Raw genomic sequence first — 19556 nt, 5'->3', positions numbered from 1 at the left:
GTTTCTTGGTTAAAGGTCTTAGAAGCAAGCACCCATTCCTGTTCTCCCTTATTTCCTATTCACATGGTATAGTATTTCTACCTTGAAGTGGATGTGGCTGGCAAAGAGTTATCAGTGACCCTTCTTGGAACAAGAGATGCCTATAGTGGTTCTCTGTCAAAGTTCTTTTTCTAGGAATGTGTACGTGACGTGTAGCTCAGGCATCACTTTCTGTTCGGGACTCAGACCACTTGCAATAGTTTGCATCCCATTACCACCTCCCATTCTATTTCTGCTCCTCAGTGGTCCTTTTTCCCAAGTTTGTGTCAGAAATGCGTACTTTGGGGCACCTGAGTGCCTCAGTTGGTTAAGCGTCAGTCGTCGGCTCAGGTCATGATCTCACCGTTTGTGAGTTTGAGCCCCGCATCAGGTTCTTTGCTGTCAGTGCAGAGCCTACTTCAAATCCTGTGTCCCCTTCTCTCTCTTCCCCTCCCCTGCTTGCTCTCTCTGTCTCTCTTTCTCTCTCTCTCAAAAATAAATAAACTTTAAAACAAAAAAAAAAATTAAAAAAAAAGAAATCTGTACTTCATTTGGCTTACCTGATGGTTTTGGGAGAAAAGGTGAGTAACAGCAGAAGTGCAAACCTTAGTGTGAGGTTGCATTAAGAAGTACAGTTTTATTACCACTGCTTTTTATCGCTGTGATCCTGCTGATTGCTCCCTAAAGCAAGATGCAATGCTACTTCATCTTTCCTGAGGCCCCAAGAGGAGACTCTCACAACAGGATTTTCAGAAATGTGTTATGTGCATAGCCATGTTTCTAAAAAAGTATTTTGCATAGCTGGGCACTGTCTACTCCCGATGCATATATTCTGTTCCTTCCAGGGTCCGGCTTTCTGTGCCTTCCAAGTGGCCAGTAGCTTAAAAATAGTACATTTATTTGCAGAAACATGAGAATCACTCTTTCCACCTAAGCACCTCTGCCCATTAAACTATCTTTTAGAAGGGTAGCAAGTACTTTGTTGTCTAGCCTGAAGCAGTGATGCAGTCACAGGGATTCGGGCATGATGAGTCTAAATCACTGGTTGATTTTTAACAGGTATTTATGTTAGGAATTGTGTTAAACTGCAAGTAACAGAAACCCAACCACAGGGGCTTAACCAAATAGGAATTTATTTTTGCATAGGTAGCAAGAAGTCTGAAGGCAGGTAGTTCAGGACTAAAGGACTCATCATGGTTACTCCTAGCTTCTTCCTCTGCCATCCTTAGTGTATGGTTCTCATCCAAGAAGAGGGGAGAGGGAAGAGCAAAATAGGATTGCTGGGTCTGTCCTTTAGAGCTGGGAAGAGCAGAGAAAGAAAGAGAGAGTCCTAAGTAGGTTCTGCTCTGTCAGCGCAGATCCCAGTGCAGGGCTCGATCCCACAAACCATGGGATCATGAACTGAGCAGAAATCAAGAGTGGGATGCTTACCCGACTGAGCCACCCAGGTGCCCCAAGTCCGTCCTCTTTTTAATCAGGAAAATGATAGCTTTCTCAGAAGTCCCATCCAGTAGACTTCCACTTCACCCTACTGGCCATAACTAGATCACATGCTACCTTTAGCTGCAAGAGATTCTGGAGAGATGAGTATTTTTAACTGGAAACATTGTTGCCTTGGATAAAATTGGGGTTTAGTTGGCAAGGAAGAAGCTCAGTGGATAGGCAGTGATTGAGATCTGCCCCGAGGAGCCACATGACATCTTTCACAACCAGGTTTAGGTGACTGCCTTTTATTAAAATTTTTTTTCAACGTTTTTATTTATTTTTGGGACAGAGAGAGACAGAGCATGAACGGGGGAGAGGCAGAGAGAGAGAGGGAGACACAGAATCGGAAACAGGCTCCAGGCTCCGAGCCATCAGCCCAGAGCCCGACGCGGGGCTCGAACTCATGCACCACGAGATCTTGACCTGGCTGAAGTCGGACGCTTAACCGACTGTGCCACCCAGGTGCCCCGGTGACTGCCTTTTAAATATTGACATTGTTGGGGCGCCTGGGTGGCTCAGTCGGTTAAGCGTCCGACTTCGGCCCAGGTCATGATCTCCCAGTTCGTGGGTTCAAGCCCCACGTCGGACTCTGTGCTGACAGCTCGGAGCCTGGAGCCTGCTTCAGATTCTGTGTCTCCTTCTCTCTCTGTTCCTTCCCTGCTCACGCTCTATCTCTCTCTCTCAAAAATAAATAAAGATTAAAAAAAAAATTAAAAAATAAATAAAAAAATAAATATTGACATTGTTGGGGCCCCTGGGTGGCTCAGGTGGTTGAGTGTCTGACTTCAACTCAGGTCATGATCTCACAGCTCGTGGGTTGGAGCCCTGCGTCAGGCTCTGTGCTGACAACTCAGAGCCTGAAGCTCGTTTCACATTCTGTGTCTCTCTCTCTCTCTGTTCCTCCCCTGCTTGTGTTCGTTCTCTCTCTCTCTCTCAAAAATAAATAAACATTAAAAAAATATTGGTATTGTTGTTCTATTTCTGTGATGGAATGGAGTGGTGTGCCTTGTGTTGTTTGTTTAGGAGAGCAGGTGATGGCATGAGTGTTTATGCTTTTCCATTGTTATAAAGAACAGTGGCTCCTTCTTGGCTTTTCAGAGAAAGAATCTTCAGCTTGCAATGTGCCTAATGCAGATGGCATGGGAGGACCTTTCCTCCTAGAGTTCTTTGACTTATGAATATGATGAAAATAGTAGGCTCCAAGTGCAACCACAGACACAGACGGAAGTCTCCCAGAGCTGGATTATCTGACTCCTCGCTATGGCCCATGTTTCTAGTTCTTTCACGCTCAGAAGTGTGAAAAAAGGGAGGTTTTTCTTTTTCTTTTTTTAAGTTTATTTATTTATTTTCGGAGAGACAGAGAATGGAAGGGGAGGAGCAGAGAGAGAGGGACAATCTCAAGAGGGACGTGGGGCTTCAACTCCTGAAACGGTGACCTCACGACCTGCAATGAAATCAAGTGTCCGATGCTTAACTGACTGAGCCACCCGGGTGCCCCCTTTGTTGCAGGGGACATTTCTTCTCAGGCCTATTCCCTTGAGCTTGGGACCTTTTCTCCAGCTTTACTTTATTTTGGTGTAGCTCTTACTTCACCATGTCTAATTTATCCCAGCTCTCAGTTAAAATGTATCTTTAATCTTTCCTCCTGGGAAAGGGGTTTGGGGAAACAAATGAAAATATCTGACTTTAAGAGCCAGTATCACTGTATACATTTTCATGTGCCTGTAAAACTCTGAATGGTCTTCTTTTCATGTTTTCAGTTTTATTTTCTATTCTGGGCCCTAGGACAGAACTTCAAACTAGTGTGATGAGGGCAAATTATAGAATATGAATCCTTTCAGCCTTTGAGGTGATGGGGCAGAGCTGGGTGCAGCCAGAGTTTCCCTGCCTGCCCTTTTAAGTTATAAGCATGTCTTTCGTTTGTCCCAGTGTGTCGTACAAATATTACCATTTTCTGTGTGCCAGGAGGTCAGAAAGCTTGGAAAATGCTGCTGTCAGGCTGATTCTTCAGGTTACTATCCATACAAAAGCCTAAACATTCTCTCTCTCCTCTTCTTGTGTTGTTTGAGGTTTATGGCCTCTGGCCTTTTGTAAAAGATTATCCTACCAGACATGGTGACTTGGTTGGTGTCTCCCAAATAGTGTTCATAGCAAACCCATACTGTGTCCTCACTCATTTTCATAGCTTAATGCCCCCCCCCTTTTATTTATTTATTTATTTATTTATTTTAATTTTTTTAACGTTTATTTATTTTTGAGACAGAGAGAGACAAAGCATGAATGGGGGAGGGTCAGGGAGAGGGAGACACAGAATCTGAAACAGGCTCCAGGCTCCGAGCTGTCAGCACAGAGCCCGATGCGGGGCCCGAACCCACAGACCGCGAGATCATGACCTGAGCCGAAGTCGGACGCTTAACTGACTGAGCCACCCAGGCGCCCCACCCCCCCCCTTTTTAAATGCCATTTTAAGTTCTATTACAGTCTCTCAATTATGCTCTTCCTTTCTTTTTTATATAGGATTTTATAGATGGGAGCACACCCAACTCCTTTCTTACATATCAGCTCACCATTGACGCTGAGGTAGTTGTAGCCTGTGTTCTTCCCAGTTTTGCCTTTTGGCAACATTGATTAACTGGGCCAAGCCCACAAATGCCAACTTCTTTCCACCCTGTCCCCAATTCCTCAGTATCAGTGCAAGGACAGAAATGCAGGGTAATAATCTGTTGGGAGCTGGTCAGTAATAATAGTGTTCATTAATATTTCCCCCTTTATCTTTTTTTCCTCTTATTTCCTTTTTTCCTTTTATTTTATTTCCTTTTTATTCTCCTTTTATTTTAACTTGTATTAGTCTGAACTAAGGGAGGAGACATAGGTTGTGATTAAGCTGAAAAAGTGTTTGTTTGGTTTTTCCAGATGAGAATTCTCCAGCCAACTTCTGGGATTCTAAAAACAGGGGTGTGACTGGAACCCAAAAAGGGCAAATCGTATGGAGAATTGAGCCTGGGCCCTATTTCATGGAACGTAAGTACTCAGCGAGAAGTAGAAGTTTGTTACTGAAATTCCATAAATATACAGAAATCTAGGGAGTCTTGTCTGAATTTATTATAAAAGTTTCTGGCTCTGATTTTCATATTTATGCCATGTATCCTCAAACTGGGAAATATATTGTTTCAGAAAATGCTCGTTAGAGAATGTTCACATATTTTGAATAAAGTGTATGTAAATATATATGTGTGTGTATAATACATATACACATTACATATATCTTGTGAATGCATAGTATATAAGTCATGTTTGGTTATTTTAATACTTTACACATTTTTATATACCCTTGTATCTACATTCGTAATTAATATTTATTATATTAACTTCCGGGAGCAGAAAGAATAACTCAAGATTTCAGTTAACTTAAGAATTTTATTTGTCTTTAGAATACTTTGCTATTATTTTTCCCAGCAGCGGAATAACTGTTGCATTCAGGTCCTCGTCTTTGCAATTCGATGAGAGAGTCTGGGCAAACTGCCATAGAGGTCAATTTTAAGAATAAGAAATTGGCTGCAGGTAACTCAGCCATTACCCCGTTGATCTGATGTTGTATTTCTTTGCAAATACAAATGCTTCTATATAGTACATGGTTCACAGAAATAGCTCATCTCTTTTTATTTAGGGTGAAGGAGAGTATTTATATTTGCCACTAATGTTATTGAGAGCATGGTGTGTACATTTTTGTAGGCTAGATAGAAACGTGAATGAATACACGATTTACTGAGTGGTTCAAGTTAACTTTTACATTTACACAGTTCTTCATTAATGTAGAAAATGGGCTATTTAAAAATTTTCTGAGTTGTTTAGTTTGTGTAAGAATTAACTTTTCTATATTCAAGAGATTTAATATAAGAGATTATATATGTTATATATTATATATATGTTATATATATGTTATATATTATATATATATTATATATTGTATATGTGTGGATATTAGTACTGAAGGATTGTACTTATTAAACCTTAAAATATAAAGTAAGGTTTGATTAAATGGGAACATGCTATGAGCTTACTTTTATTCAAGTATATAAATTTTTATTATATAAAAAGTTATTTTCAAAGATTAATATCTGTTACTTTGAATTGCCATTAAAGACGTTAGATTATTTCTTCCACATCCTTTCTGGTAAGTCAGCATTTCATAACTTTCTCTAATCATGTTTCTCTGTCCTAAGAACTATCTGTTTTTCATAGTTCAATATTTGACTAGGGTCTCTTGAAAACCTAAAGGGAATGTAGTTTTTAAGGGAAAATGTTCATGATATATCAATAAGTGAGGGGGGAAACAGGTAGATACACACAACATAATTCTAACTAATACCATAACATATAGGAAAAAATCTGGAAGGAGATTTGCCAAAATGTGAACATGGGTTGTTTGCGAGGAGGTGAGATTATGGGACATTTGTTTTTCTACTTATTATTTCTACTTTATTTTCTACTTTACTTTCCAACATTTGGCCCAGCTGGCAGTACCATGTATTAATAAGAAAAAGAAGTGGGGAAAATGGAATGGGTTTACTTTCATTCAGTGTGATTCCCCCTTTGAAAGGATGCCAGGGTTTAAGAGGCTGATGTAGCAGAGAATCTTGCCAACTGCATTTCAGGGGAAAAGGTAAAACAACCTTCCTGTTCCTTCCAAAATGCCAGCCTGCTAGGAACGATTGCCTCCGGATGGAGTGTGTAGCCTCATACCATGGGGTTCAGGTGAACACTGGGGAAGATGTTAGTATCACATACTGTTATAATTTGGAACATTTTTTTGTGAAAAGCCCCACTTGCAGATATTTCATTTGCCATGATTGATTTTTTTAAAGCTTTTATTTATTTTTGACAGAATGAGAGAGAGAGAGTTGGGGAGAGGGGCAGAGACAGAGAGGGAGACACAGAATCCGAAGCAGGCTCCAGGCTCCGAGCTGTCAGCACAGAGCCTGACGCGGGGCTCGAACTCATGAACCATGAGATCATGACTTGAGCCGAAGTCAGACGCTTAACCAACTAAGCCACCCAGGCGCCCCTGCCATGATTGATTTTATTTCTCCTCCCCAAAGCGTTAGAGATTCATAATGTCCTGGCCGATCAGGATATACTAATATCTCTGTCTTGAATGTTTTTCTTTATGCTTCACTCTAGTGTTTAATAGAAATAAGCTTGACATTGACACTAGGAGTTGGGAATGAAGAGTAGGTTTTTGTTGTTGTTTTATTTTCTCCTCTAAATTCCATCTCAATTCTTCACACACAAAACTGGAGAAAATAAAACTGGAAATATTCAGCAATGAATTTTTGTAAGGACTAGAAAAAGTCGTGTATGTTAAAATCCAAGACGGTGAATGAGAATTACAGAAAGTTTGGTTTTAGAATAAATTTGTCTTCATTAATCAGAATGAGGCCTCTTTCAGCACACATTCATATCCTTTCAACGTGTAAAAACCTAAGGTGGTATTTATCTAAGTGCTTAGTAGCGTAGTCCGTGTCTTTTAGACATCATTTTTTTTTTTTTTAACCCCTACAGCAGACCTAAGGGGACTTCCGTCACAGTGAAGTTTTGCTTGAACCTCTGGAGCCGATGGTGTGGAACTTCTAAAAATTGGGTGGGGAGGGGTTAGATAGCTTCTATATTTTCAACCTCTGATCTTGAAAACTTGAGACATTTAAAAACTTTTGCTTTCATCTTCAGAAAGAAAATTTATCTTTAGCTCAACAGAAGTTCAGGCAAAATAAAATTAAAATTCTCTGAAAATTGCCCTAAGTGCATGGGCAAACCTTGATCTCAGCCCCTTCTAAGCTCTTTCTGAATGTAAAGATGGCTTTAGTTTGTCTGGAAAAAAACCCAGAGGAGGCAGGCAGCCCAGACTTCTATTATTACGGGGCCTGCTTAAATGAATTTGAAGGACAAAGACAGGTGTAATTTTGGGCACATGACTTTCCTAGACCCTGGAGAGGAGGATCAGCTTCCTCTGCACCTACTTGTCACCAAACTGTCAGATAGTCCTCAGATGAGCTTATGCTTGCAGAAGCTGAATGGGTCATCTTTGCAGGATGCATCTTGAGCTTTGAAATGTAAAAGGTTTCAAAGTTGTCTTATCATACTAGGATGTCTCTGTTATTCTTTGTAGTCTTTCATAGACTTTGGCCATCGTTCATTCATTCATTCACTCAGACCTGCTTTTGTCATTCCTTCATTCCTTCTATTCATCTGTCCATCTCTCTCTCCCCAGCCATCATGAAGTATTTATTAAGTGCCAGCTGTGTGCCACACACTATTCCAGGAGCTCACTAAATCCTGGATCAGTGAATGAGCTTAGGACTTCATTGCTGTGTGATAAACTGCTTTGTGATCATTGAGGATAGTATCAGAACATTGATATTTATATAAATGATATAGTGCTTTTACACATCTTACCTGTCTCAGCCCTGGGAAGTGGGCAGGGTTAGGAAACTGAGCATCAGACGTGTAAGTGGCTTGTGTCTCTGATTGGCACTCAGGTTAGGAAGTATGATTGCCAGCATACGGTGCTTGACAAAAGGCCTTTGCTTTATGAATGGCTTTTTGGGGAGGTAAGGGAGGCAGGTGGCCTTGGTACTGTTCAGAGCCTTTGCCCTAAATATCTCCATTCCCAAGCCCCTTCCTGCCAACATCAGAAGGCCTTTTTTTTTGCCCCTTGGATGGATTTGGTGCTTTTTATTTTCCACTCTCATACATTAGGTTTTGGATCCTGTTCATTTGCTAATCCTATTAGGTTTCCACTACCTCCACACCGATATTATCTATCTTTGATTTTCATGATTGTTTAGCTGAGCTTTCACAGAGGAGGAGGAGCAGAGCCATTTTAGGCTCTATTGGCCCTTAGTAAAGAGAAGATAACTTGTAGTAACATATAAATGATAGGTTAGCAGGGCGCCTGGGTGGCTCAGTCGGTTAAGCATCCGACTTCAGCTCAGGTCATGATCTCATGGTTCATGAGTTCGAGCTCCGTGTCGGGCTGCATGGTGACAGCCCAGAGCCTGGAGCCTGTTTCAGATTCTGTGTCTCCCTCTCTCTCTGCCCCTCTCCCGCTCATGCTCTGTCTCTCTCTCCTTCTCAAAAATAAACAAACATTTAAAAATTATAAATAAATAAATAAATAAATAAATAAATAAATAAATAAATAAATAAATAAATAAAAAGCATGTCACTGGAAATGTGGGCAGACTTCCTCAAAAGCATGAAGATTAAAATGTATTTACTTTTTCCAATTTGTGGCCTCTGAATAAAAGAGCCTGTGAATAAGAGTCATAGTATGAAGAATATAATAAAAGCACACAGGACAATGGTGAAAATCATGTTTTAGAATTAATTGCTTTAATTGTTTTAGAATTAATAAAATCAGTAAGTTGAATTTTTTAAAGATTATTCTTTTTAAATAAAAATGCTTGAAGGAAGAGCATCTCCATTTCATCTACTTTATGGTTCAAAATATTCAGCTTCTAGAAACCTGGGGAAAACGCACACTTTCTAAATAGGAACAAGCTATTAGTGACTGCCTAAGTGAATCTTGTTGCTATTTAAAGTGATGGATGAGATCCCAGCCTTTGAAATAAAACCATTTCTTGCACAGGGTGGCCTGTAGAATCTTTTTTCAGAGAGGGCTTGAAATGAAGTTTTATACTAATGCCCGGAGTTAATGTAGCTGAGTTGAGATTCTTTTTAAAAAATAATTTTTGAATAAGTAGTGTATGAAAGAATATAATGTTGAAAAGATCCAAAGGTAAACGTATCTCCTCAACTTTATGCCCCAGTCATCAGTTTCTCCTCCCCGAAGGCAAGCACTTTTACCAGTTTCATTTGATCTGTCTGAAAATATTTTATTCATATACAAACCCAGAAACACAATGGTTGCCTTAAAAATGCAGTGTCATAGGGGGCACCTGGGTGGCTCAGTCGGTGAAGCATCTGACTTTGGCTCCTGATCTCACAGCTTATGAGTTTGAGCCCCATGTCAGGCTCTGTGCTGACAGCTCATAGCCTGGAGCCTAGAGCTTGCTTCGGATTCTATGTCTCCCTCTCTCTGCCCCTCCCCCACTCACTCTTTGCCCCTCCCCCGCTCATTCTCTCTCTCTCTCTCTCTCTCTCTCTCTCTCTCTCTCTCTCTCTCTCAAAAATAAACATTAAAAAAAAATAAAAATGCAGTGTCAGGGGCACCTGGGTGACTCGGTTAAACATGCAACTTCGGCTCAGGTCATGACCTCACGGTTTATGAGTTCAAGCCCTGTGTCAGGCTCTGCACTGAAAGCTCAAAGCCTGGAGGCTGTTTCAGATTCGGTGCCTCCCTCTCTGTCTCTCTCTCTCTCTCTCTGTCCCTCCCCCACTTGTGCTCTCTCTCTCTTTCCCTCTCTCTCAAAAATAAATATACTTAAAAAAAATTTTTTTAAATGCAATGTCAGAATCATGCAGTTATAGAAACCCCTTTACTTAGGAGCATGGTTAAGTTCCTAAACCCTGTTCAACTTCCCTTCCACCTCCCTGACCTCCCCTCCCCCACCCCAAACAAGCCCAAGGTTACTATCTCCCCACAATCCCCCTCCCATCACCCCACAGCACCAGTGCTCTGGGAGATGTCTTCATTAAAATTCGTAAATTAAAAATTTAAAAATAAGCGGGCTTCTATGTCTGGTCAGCATTTAAATAGAGGCTGCCAAGTCTTTATTGTAGTAAACCTTTAAATGAAAGTATCCTGAAGATTACTAAAAGGCACCAAAATATATTTCCATAATTCATGACTGGCTTTAGCCGTTCAGAAGGGACCTCTGAGAGAGGAAGATGCCATTTGGGTGGTGCTTTCTTCCTTCCTTCCTTCCTAGGCTAGAGCGGGCCCAGCCAATGGCAGGTCCTTTTTTATTTTTTTAAATGTTTATTTTAGAGACAGAGAGGCAGAGCACAAGCTGGGGAGGGGCAGAGCACAAGCTGGAGACAGAATCTGAAGCAGGCTGCAGGCTCTGAGCGCTCAGCACAGAGCCCGATGCAGGGCTTGAACCCACGAACCATGAGATAATGACCTGAGCTGAAGTCGGACACCTAACCAACTGAGCCACCCAGGTGCCCCCAATGGCAGGTCCTTATAGGCTAATGTAGGAGGCCTCCTCACCCTTCTCCTGTCTTGCTGCCCTCTGAGGCAACATGCTTTTTTTTTTTTTTAATTCAGTCCATTTATTTAAATGTATATTGTACGTAAGTTACAAATTCTCACTTCTGCCACTCTGCTAGCACTTTTCTGGATAAGCCTCCATTTCTTCCTTGATCCTGTGTTTTACAAGTAATGTGGGGTTACTATCTGTGTTTTGAAGGTTATAGCTGACAAACATCTGTTTGTTGGTCTTCCTGGCTAAGTGCCGGGTAAGATCAGTGGAGGTCATGCCGCAAGTGTCTCTGAGGAGGGAGGAGACACGGGGATGGAATCGTAGTGGCTGCACAGGGCCACGGCGAGGTTGCACAGGTACGGCATGGCCCCCACCCACAGGAAGAGCCAGTGTGTCAGCCACATGACGTGGAAGTGGACGAGCTGCTCCCACAGCCTTGTGCTGAAGTTGTGCAGGGAGATGTCCCGATCTGGGGTGGCCCCTCCATGCTGCCCGTTGGGCCCAGGACCACAAGCACCAAGACCCCGGCCCCCCACCACCATCACTGGCCCAACCAGACCCTAGCAAGCGAGCCAACATGCTTTTTATAAAAGGCGGATTTTTTTTTTTTGGAGAAAATACTCTTACTTTATATATACATACACACATATTTTAATATATATATTTCCGTAATCTGAGACCGTTAGGAGGAGATGTTGGCTCCCACATCGGGCTATGGAGAAACCATTTTCAGGTACATGGGATCATTCATCGCTCCTTAGGCCTCCGTCTCCCCTGCCTGTGCACAGGGCTGGCTGGTGCCACAGGCAGCGGGCTCCTCCCTTATCTGATGCTTGGTCATCATTCATATGTTTACTGTTATCTGTCCGTGTATCTGTTTCTCAGAAGTAGCTTTTTGTTTTCCTCTTGCAGTTAGTGCTTACAGACTGTAGCTAAAGTAGGAGCGCGAATGCCAGCTCCCCTTTCCACCCTTTTTGAGTCTTCTTCTAGGTTACCTCTCTCCACCACTAAAATGTTTAAGCACGTCAATCAGAATGCAGCTCTCTGTCTTTTCTCTCTCACTCAGAGGAGATTGCATTTAGTAACACCATTTAAAAAAATCTTGAGTGACCTCATAAAACACTAATGTTTGAGGAGGAACGCTCTCACCTTGTCAGCGTGGAACGTTGGTGTATTTTAGGGGACAGAAGTCTTCACTGGTGTTCTGCTGAAGGGGCCGGTGTGTTTCAGTCCAGGCGCAAACGACTAGTTCTGTCCAGTACTGTGTTATTCTCTCTGATGACCAGCCTATGTGTTTGGTTCTGTAATAGGTGATCTGTGCAAATCCCCTTGGCTTCGCATCTAGCCTTGAAGCATTATGAAGCTGTTAGCTCTGTCGTGTTTTTGGTGATCATGTCCGCAAAATCTATCCTGTGCAATTCAGAATGAGTTTATCTTATAGTTTCAAGGATCCTAATTTGTCACTGGGGTTGGAGACTTTTGTTATAGCAAGGAATAAATAACACCCCACATGGGTTCATTAGCAAAGCAGGCCTGGCTATCAACATCCTACACACAAAAATCAGCAGTCCCCCCCCTTTTTTTTCCAGTCTCATAATCTATTACCTAGCTGACTCTTAAAACCTTACAAAAGAGGAGATAGCATCCTGACTTGAGAGGGAGCTAGGGGAAGATGTCTTATAAAAATGCACTTCTCTTTGTGGAAAAATGAGCTGCTCACTCCCTTACCGCTGATCTGATCTATGAGGTGCCGCTGCAGGCGGATTCCCAGACCGCTGGTTGCCAGCATTTTGAGTGTGATCCTAATGAGCTCATGCCTGCAGAATTCAGTCCTCGTGCACACCATCAGGCTTGTTCTGCTTTGGCAGGCTTTGTGCATGGTGCGTAGCTTTGTTCTCGTAGAATACGTGCTCTTGGTCTTGGAAGAAAGCAAGTGGAAGAGGAGGGTTTGCGCAGACCTGTACAGCTGTCACTATTTCAGTAATAACCAAAAGCTTGTGTTAATGTTCGGGAAAGTCCTTTGCAGAGGTGTTCCCAGGCAAGTGAAGTCATAGTGCGGCTAGAATTCCTGTGTGCGTCATCTTGCTGTTCCTCAAACTCAGCATGCTTATTCCTGCTTCCCTGCTTTACCGCCCCTCACCCGTTATCATCTCTGCTCCATTTTTCTCATCTAGAAGTGTGAGTCCAGACCTATTTGTTCCATGAGGCCTTTCTGACTGCACTGTGTCGTCGCTCATCTTCTCCGGGGTCTCCACACTCTGCTACCCGGCCGCTCTTCCTTTTTAGCCCTTCCTGTAAAATTGTCATCCTAACAGCTACACAAAGAACACCTGCTAGACCAGAAACCTTTCTTTGATTCTCTTGCACTGTCAGGCATATGTTGTGATGGGTACGTGGTAAAAATCTTTTGCTTGATGATGCTAACTACATTGTGAGTCACTGCACTGTGATCATCATGCATAATGGAAACACTCAATATTTTCCCTCATGACAGAGCTAATTTTTTAAGCTTTAGTATTTTGTCATTGACAGAAAAATGTAATACAGTTTTGTATTCCTGTACGTAGTATTCCTAATCCTATGTAAATTCCTAAGATGATTTTTTAAAGCATTCTATCTTTCTCTTAGAATTGGCAAACCAAATACACTGTAGGAGACCATTTGGTGCAGTCAGGAGAGTTGATAGAAGAGTAACTTCTTGGGGAGAATCCATCTAGTGGCCCCACTTTAATAATCCAGGTGACTCAGTTGAGAGAGGAGCCCCACTTCTCTAGGCTGCAACTCTTCCCTGGTGCCTGTCCATCAGCATCATTTCCTATGACATCATTGCCTTAAATGACACCTTGGGGAAAATGCGTCTTGTAGGGACACTACAGTGACTCAGATACTCTGTATACAGAGAAATTCTAGTGGCTGTGGGTTTTATCCTTGACACATTTTGCCTTCACGGTCTTTGAAATTGTAATTACTTTCCAAAATCAATAATTGGCATTTGTATTGCTTTTCATCAAGCTCAAATTTTATGTGTGTGTGTGTGTGTGTGTGTGTGTGTGTGTACACATGCACCTGTGGGGAGAGAGGTATATATATCTCCACATATCTCTATCTATCTGTCTATTTATCCATTTATTTATCTATCCAGATCTATATATTTATGTATCTATATGCCAGTGGTTCCTAAATTTGATCCCTGTCTAGTGACTACATTGAAGCCACCTGAAAAATTAAAATACAGATTCCCTATCACTGCAGAATCTATACAGCATTCTTTTTTACTCTGTTAGACTGCTTTTTTGTATTTCCACTAACAGTGGCAGTCTATTTTGTAGAGGTTAGGAGTGAACGCTTTGGAATCCCACAGACTGGGTTTGAGTTCTGACTCTGTCATTTCCTGTTTATTTGACCTTCTGCAAACCCTGCCACTTCTTCTGTAATATGGGGATGGGAATTTCTGCCTCCCAAGGTTGAAGTGGGTATCAAATAACAACACGAGCGACGACAAACCACGGTGTCTGGTGCGCTGTGGAGCGCCTCAATAAATGGTGACTAGTTTTCTTCCTATCCCTACACTATACATATTTTGGTGTGTTGTTTTGTGCATTATTTTTCTCATATCTTTGGGATATTCATAGAAAATTTCAGAGAACTCTGTAAAATCAAACAGGAATTGGTGTAATTTATTTCTTTGATTGGAAAAGAAGGGATTGATTATTCAAAGAGTCTAGAGTAGGATCTTCTGACAGGGGGTGTGGCAGATTTCTTCAGCTGATTCCTAAATGACTAGTTTCAGTGTTGAAATTACTGTTTTTCTCCAATCAATTTGCAGCTGAGATAAAAATCTGTTTCAAATACTACCACGGCATTAGCGGAGCCCTGCGAGCCACGACCCCCTGCATCACCGTGAAGAATCCTGCTGTGATGGTAAGTGCCCCTCATTGCCGGCTTCCTCATGAGGTCCCCCCGGGCCCTCAGCTTCTATTTTTGCCAGTGCAGCTCTGGCAGGGTTATGAGGAATGATGAAAAAGGAAACACGTAACAGCATGGGCACTGTTGTAGGAAAGGAAATAACTTACAGGCTGGCTTACCTGGATCCATAATACGAATCGTGGAAAAATATGATTTGATTTATAACAATTCTGTAAATGGTCAACTCTTCAGAGAACCCATTCATGAAGCAAATTAGTGAGTATGCCATCAAATTTAGTCTTAAACTTGGTCTAAATTTAGTCTGGGTGACTGGTTGGGAGGAAATGGTGGCATTGCATCTTACCTGAGTTTAATTGACATGAGCTCAGTGAGTAAGAGGGGAAAATAGCAATTCGAATCCTGTGTGATTCTACCCGCAGTCGTCTTTACAAGCTTTCACTCCAAAGAGTGTGAGATGGGGATCATGCATATGCTATTTCCTCAGGAGGTCTGAGCACCAGATTCCTGGATGCTGAGTTGGGCGCTAGAGCCTAAATATACCACACATTTTTAGTATAACATGGCCACTCAAGGGAAGTCCCCCTCTTCACCAGGCCCTCAAGTGAAGAAAGAGATGCCTGATTTAGTTTGGAAGGAAACTGGTTGTGTTAGACTTTTGAACGCAAGTATATATAGTTTTCAACATGGTACTTTCTGAAGGTTTATTTTTCACAATTTTGTGGTTTTTCACTCCATTGACTAAATTTAGAATCTAACAGCTTTGTAGTATGTACTCATTGTAGATGGGTGGTTGGGTTCAGGTGGTTTGGGGAGATTCTTAGAGTCTAAGATATGTAAAGCATTGGAGGTTTAATACGCCATTAATAAAAATCAGATCATGAAAGCAAAGAAGAAAAATATTGACTCCCACAATAAAGAACCTTTATCACAGAGTGTGTGTGTGTGTGTGTGTGTGTGTGTGTGTGCGCACGCACATGTGTATTGTGTACATGTGCATTTATAGATGCAAGCATTTTTGGAAATAGGCAAGTAGTCATGTTGACTCCCTGAAATTCAGAAAGTAATCTCTGCAGGTGGCATTTTGAACCAACAACGGTATATCATGAAGTCTTTCCTTTTCATTTATTCACTCAAACAAATATTCATTGGGTACCTGCTAAGTACCAGCTGTTGCACTCACCATTGGGGATGACATGACAAGCAAAAACTCAGTCCTTTCTTTCACTGGTCTGGTGGGTACAAGAGACATCACTAAATTAATTTATGTTTATTTGAGTGATAATTGCTGTGAGGGGGAGTAAAATGGGGCTATGAGGGCACATACTAGTAGAATTTATCCTGATCAAGTAGGTCTTGGAAGGCTTCCTTGAAGAAGGAAGATTGTTTGCAGGACAATCTGAAGGATGAGTAGGAGATACTTAGGTGAAGAGGTGGGGTGGGGGCGGGGTGGGGGGAAGAGCATTTCAGGTAGTGGGAATAGTATTTGCAAAATCTTTAGTATCCAAATATTCTACTCACATTTGAATTACATTTGAGTTCCCATGTAGTAAACATAATTTAGAATTTAAAAGAATAATTCACATTTATTATACAAGACTTTGAAGGTCACCAGGAGAATAACAGTCATTGATTACAAAATCTGCCATGTCACATACTAAGCAGTGGAATGTGCTTCAATTGATATTCTAAAAAGAAAAATTACAAAAGTGGAAAAGTGAGGTCTTTAATAATAGAACCTTTGAAAAATTAACTGTGTGTGAAATTAGACAATAACTTCCAAACATGATTTTCTAGATTCAGATTTTATTAGACTTGAGCAACTTAAGTGATCAGATATCACTGAAGGCAGCAGGGTTTTACAGCGTAGTGAACACTGGGCTCATTCCATTGATTTTGCATTGAGATTACTCTGTCAAAGCCTGTGGATAGTTTTTAGATAATTAATTTTCTTCAGACAGCTTTTAGAGAACCATCAAAGCTTCATAGATATAGCTCTGGCAGTCAGAATAGAATATTTCTGTTCAAAGGGTGACAATAATGGAATTGGTGGTCAATAGATTTCTGACCCAGCTGAGACAATTGGGTGTATGTCCAAAATTGGAAGTCTGGGGGACACCTCATGGTGGGGATAAGTGCTGTGCTTCCATGATAGTCACCTAGTTATATGACATGTGTCTAGTTATTGTGACTGATTGACAACATTGATATTTTAGTTTGATAATTCTATGACCATATGCAAAGAATAGCCCTGGAGGAAGTGTCTGGGCACCTCTCTAGGGAAGAAAATGAACTGCCATCATCATCTTATGGCCTCCTTTCTCATATATCCTTTTGCAATGAATCAAGGATTTTTAAAAAGTTGCGTCTTGTCTGTCATTTGTACTTTGACGTCATTGTCATTCATCAGAGTACTCAGTGATACGTGTCTCTGACACTTGGAACAGGAAATCCTTTGGCTTTGGGGACAGATAAAGGCTAGCATCACTCACTACCATGTATTGTTTCAACACTCGGTTGTCAGTGTTCCTTCTGGGTTTTCCTGGAATGAATCTGTGGCGTGAGTTTATTTAAAATCTCTCTTTAAACATTGAGTGCAGATGTGTTTCTTATCACCGATGTTCCTGTATCTAGTGATAATGTTTGGTCTTTCCTGGCTTTCTTGTCACAAATGATGGAATTGAATTCATGAGTATTACTTCAGAAGAGCATTTGTCTCAGTTGTAGTACAGGATGCTATCTGTGAATTCTCTGAGAGTTGTTTCACATTAGCTTTTGCCAGACAGTGGTTTATATTTTTAAAATGAGAATTTGAAGGCATTTTCTTGTGTTTCTATAATATCTTATAACATTTCCAACACGTTTAAATGAAGACTGACCATGAATCTTTTTCATCTCCTTTAACTCACTTAGCATCGGTGTAGCTTAGCAGGAAGAGACTTCATGTTTTTGGAGGGAACACATCTTATTGGGCAATGTGGTCCATTTGGTGGGAAGCTATGGTTTATCAGGCTGTACTCAGGACTTGGAGGGCAGGTTGCTGAGTGTCTGTCTCACAGCAGTCTGTACCACCTCACGCTGTTCATTGCTCTATGGTCCAGGGATGTGTGCGGTGAAAGCAGGATGAGACAGAGACAGCCATCCGTTATCTGGCCAGTTTGCTGCTGTGTCTTTTCCGATTAAACTGGGGATGGTGAGTCAGAGAGAAACAACGCAATATGGTAAACTTTACATACTTGTTGAGAGTCAATCCAGAGTTATCACAAAGTTGGTTTTATGGATGAAATAAATTAAAGATACCTGGATGATACCCTATTATACTGCAGATGACGTTTGAAAGCATCAGGAATCAGTGAAGTGCCATGCAAGATAGTTTTGATTAAGGTACAGGAAGTAGAGGGGCACCTGGGCGGCTCAGTCAGTTAAGCTTCTGACTCTTGATTTCAGCTCAGGTCATGATCTTATGGGTTCGTGGGATTAAGCCCCACATTAGGCTCTGTGCTGACAGTGCAAGACCTGCTTGGGACTCTCTCTGTCTCCCTCTCTCTCTCTCTGCCCCTCCCCAACCTGTGTGTGCACACTCTCTCCCTCAGAATAAATAAATAAACATTTAGAAAAGGAGAAGGAAGTAGAAATTTATATTTCAAAATTTGAATAGAATTTATTTAAAAAAATTTTTTTTAACGTTTATTTATTTTTGAGACAGAGAGAGACAGAGCATGAACAGGGGAGGGTCAGAGAGAGAGGGAAACACAGAATCTGAAACAGGCTCCAGGCTCTAGCCATCAGCACAGAGCCCGACGTGGGGCTTGAACTTATGGACTGAGAGATGACCTGAGCTGAAGTCAGACACTCAACTGACTGAGCCACCCAGGCGCCCCTGGAATTTATTTTTAAATTGTTCAACTTTGCTTGGATTAGTAAGGTTTTATTTCTTAGAAGTATATGAGGTTAAAAAATTGAAGGATAGTTAACATACAGTATTATATTAGTTTAGTGATTCAACAATTCTATACGTTACTCAGTGCTCATTACATTAAGTGTACTCTGTAATCCCCATCACTTATTTCACCCATCTCCCCATCCACTTCCCTCTGGTAACCATCAGTTTCTTCTCTATATTTAAGAGTCTGGTTTTTTGTTTGTCTTTCTTGTTGTTGTTTGTTCATTTGTTTTGTTTCTTAAATTCCACATATGAGTGAAATCACGCTGTATTTGTCTTTCTCTGACTGACTTATTTCATTCCGCATTATAGTCTCTGGATCCATCCATGTTGTTGCAGATGGCAAGATTTCATTGTTTTTATGACTGAGTCATGTTCCATGTTCCATTGTGTGTGTGTGTGTGTGTGTGTGTGTATGTATATATATATATGTCACACTTTCTTTATCCATTCATCTATCAGTGGACACGTGGGTTGCTTCCATATCTTGGCTATTGTAGATAGTGTTGCAGTAAACATAGGGGTGCATATATCTTTTCGAATTAGTGTTTTCATTTTCCCTGGGTAAAAGGCCAGTAGTGGAATTACTGGATCATCTGGTAATTCTCTTTTTAATTTTTTGAGGAACTCACATACTGTTTTCCACAGTGGCTCTATCAGTTTGCATTTGGTGGTGTATGATTTTTTTAAAATTTCTTAATCTTTATTTATTTTTGAGAGAGAGAAACACAGAGTGTGAGAGGGGGAGGAACAGAGAGGGGGAGGGAGACACAGAATCCAAATCAGGCTCCAGGCTCCGAGCTGTCAGCACAGAGCCGACATGGGGCTTGAACTCAGCAACTGTGAGATCATGAACTGAGCCGAAGTCAGATGCTCAACCGACTGAGCCACCCAGGCGCCCCAATGGTGGTAGATGATTTTTTAAAAAGTGAGGGAGTGCGGCAAAATTTAGATGGAAGGGTTTAATCCAAAGTTTAGAATTAATATGTGGTCTCTGTTTCCCAATTATTCAAAATATA

The 19556-nt window shown here is 41.3% G+C and overlaps 2 protein-coding genes across 6 annotated transcripts in view; one reads left to right on the top strand and one right to left on the bottom strand.

Annotated features, from left to right (window-relative positions):
* HECW2 (HECT, C2 and WW domain containing E3 ubiquitin protein ligase 2) overlaps nucleotides 1–19556 on the top strand; it is a 369305-nt gene that overhangs the window by 208157 nt on the left and 141592 nt on the right. For all 5 annotated transcript variants that reach the window (XM_027054227.2, XM_027054211.2, XM_027054201.2 and 2 more), the window contains 2 exons: nucleotides 4417–4524; nucleotides 14497–14591. In XM_027054227.2, the coding sequence (XP_026910028.1) occupies nucleotides 4417–4524; nucleotides 14497–14591 (203 nt within the window). The remainder of the gene's footprint in view (nucleotides 1–4416; nucleotides 4525–14496; nucleotides 14592–19556) is intronic.
* On the bottom strand, nucleotides 10425–11301 carry LOC106979956 (proteasome assembly chaperone 4). The gene is given in 2 exon segments (XM_053215483.1): nucleotides 10425–10972; nucleotides 10975–11301. Coding segments are annotated over 2 exon segments (417 nt in total). The 5' UTR covers nucleotides 11213–11301; the 3' UTR covers nucleotides 10425–10793.

The sequence above is a fragment of the Acinonyx jubatus genome, chromosome C1 (assembly GCF_027475565.1).
Source record: "Acinonyx jubatus isolate Ajub_Pintada_27869175 chromosome C1, VMU_Ajub_asm_v1.0, whole genome shotgun sequence".
NCBI lineage: Eukaryota > Metazoa > Chordata > Mammalia > Carnivora > Felidae > Acinonyx > Acinonyx jubatus.
This window is presented reverse-complemented; position numbering and strand designations above follow the sequence as displayed.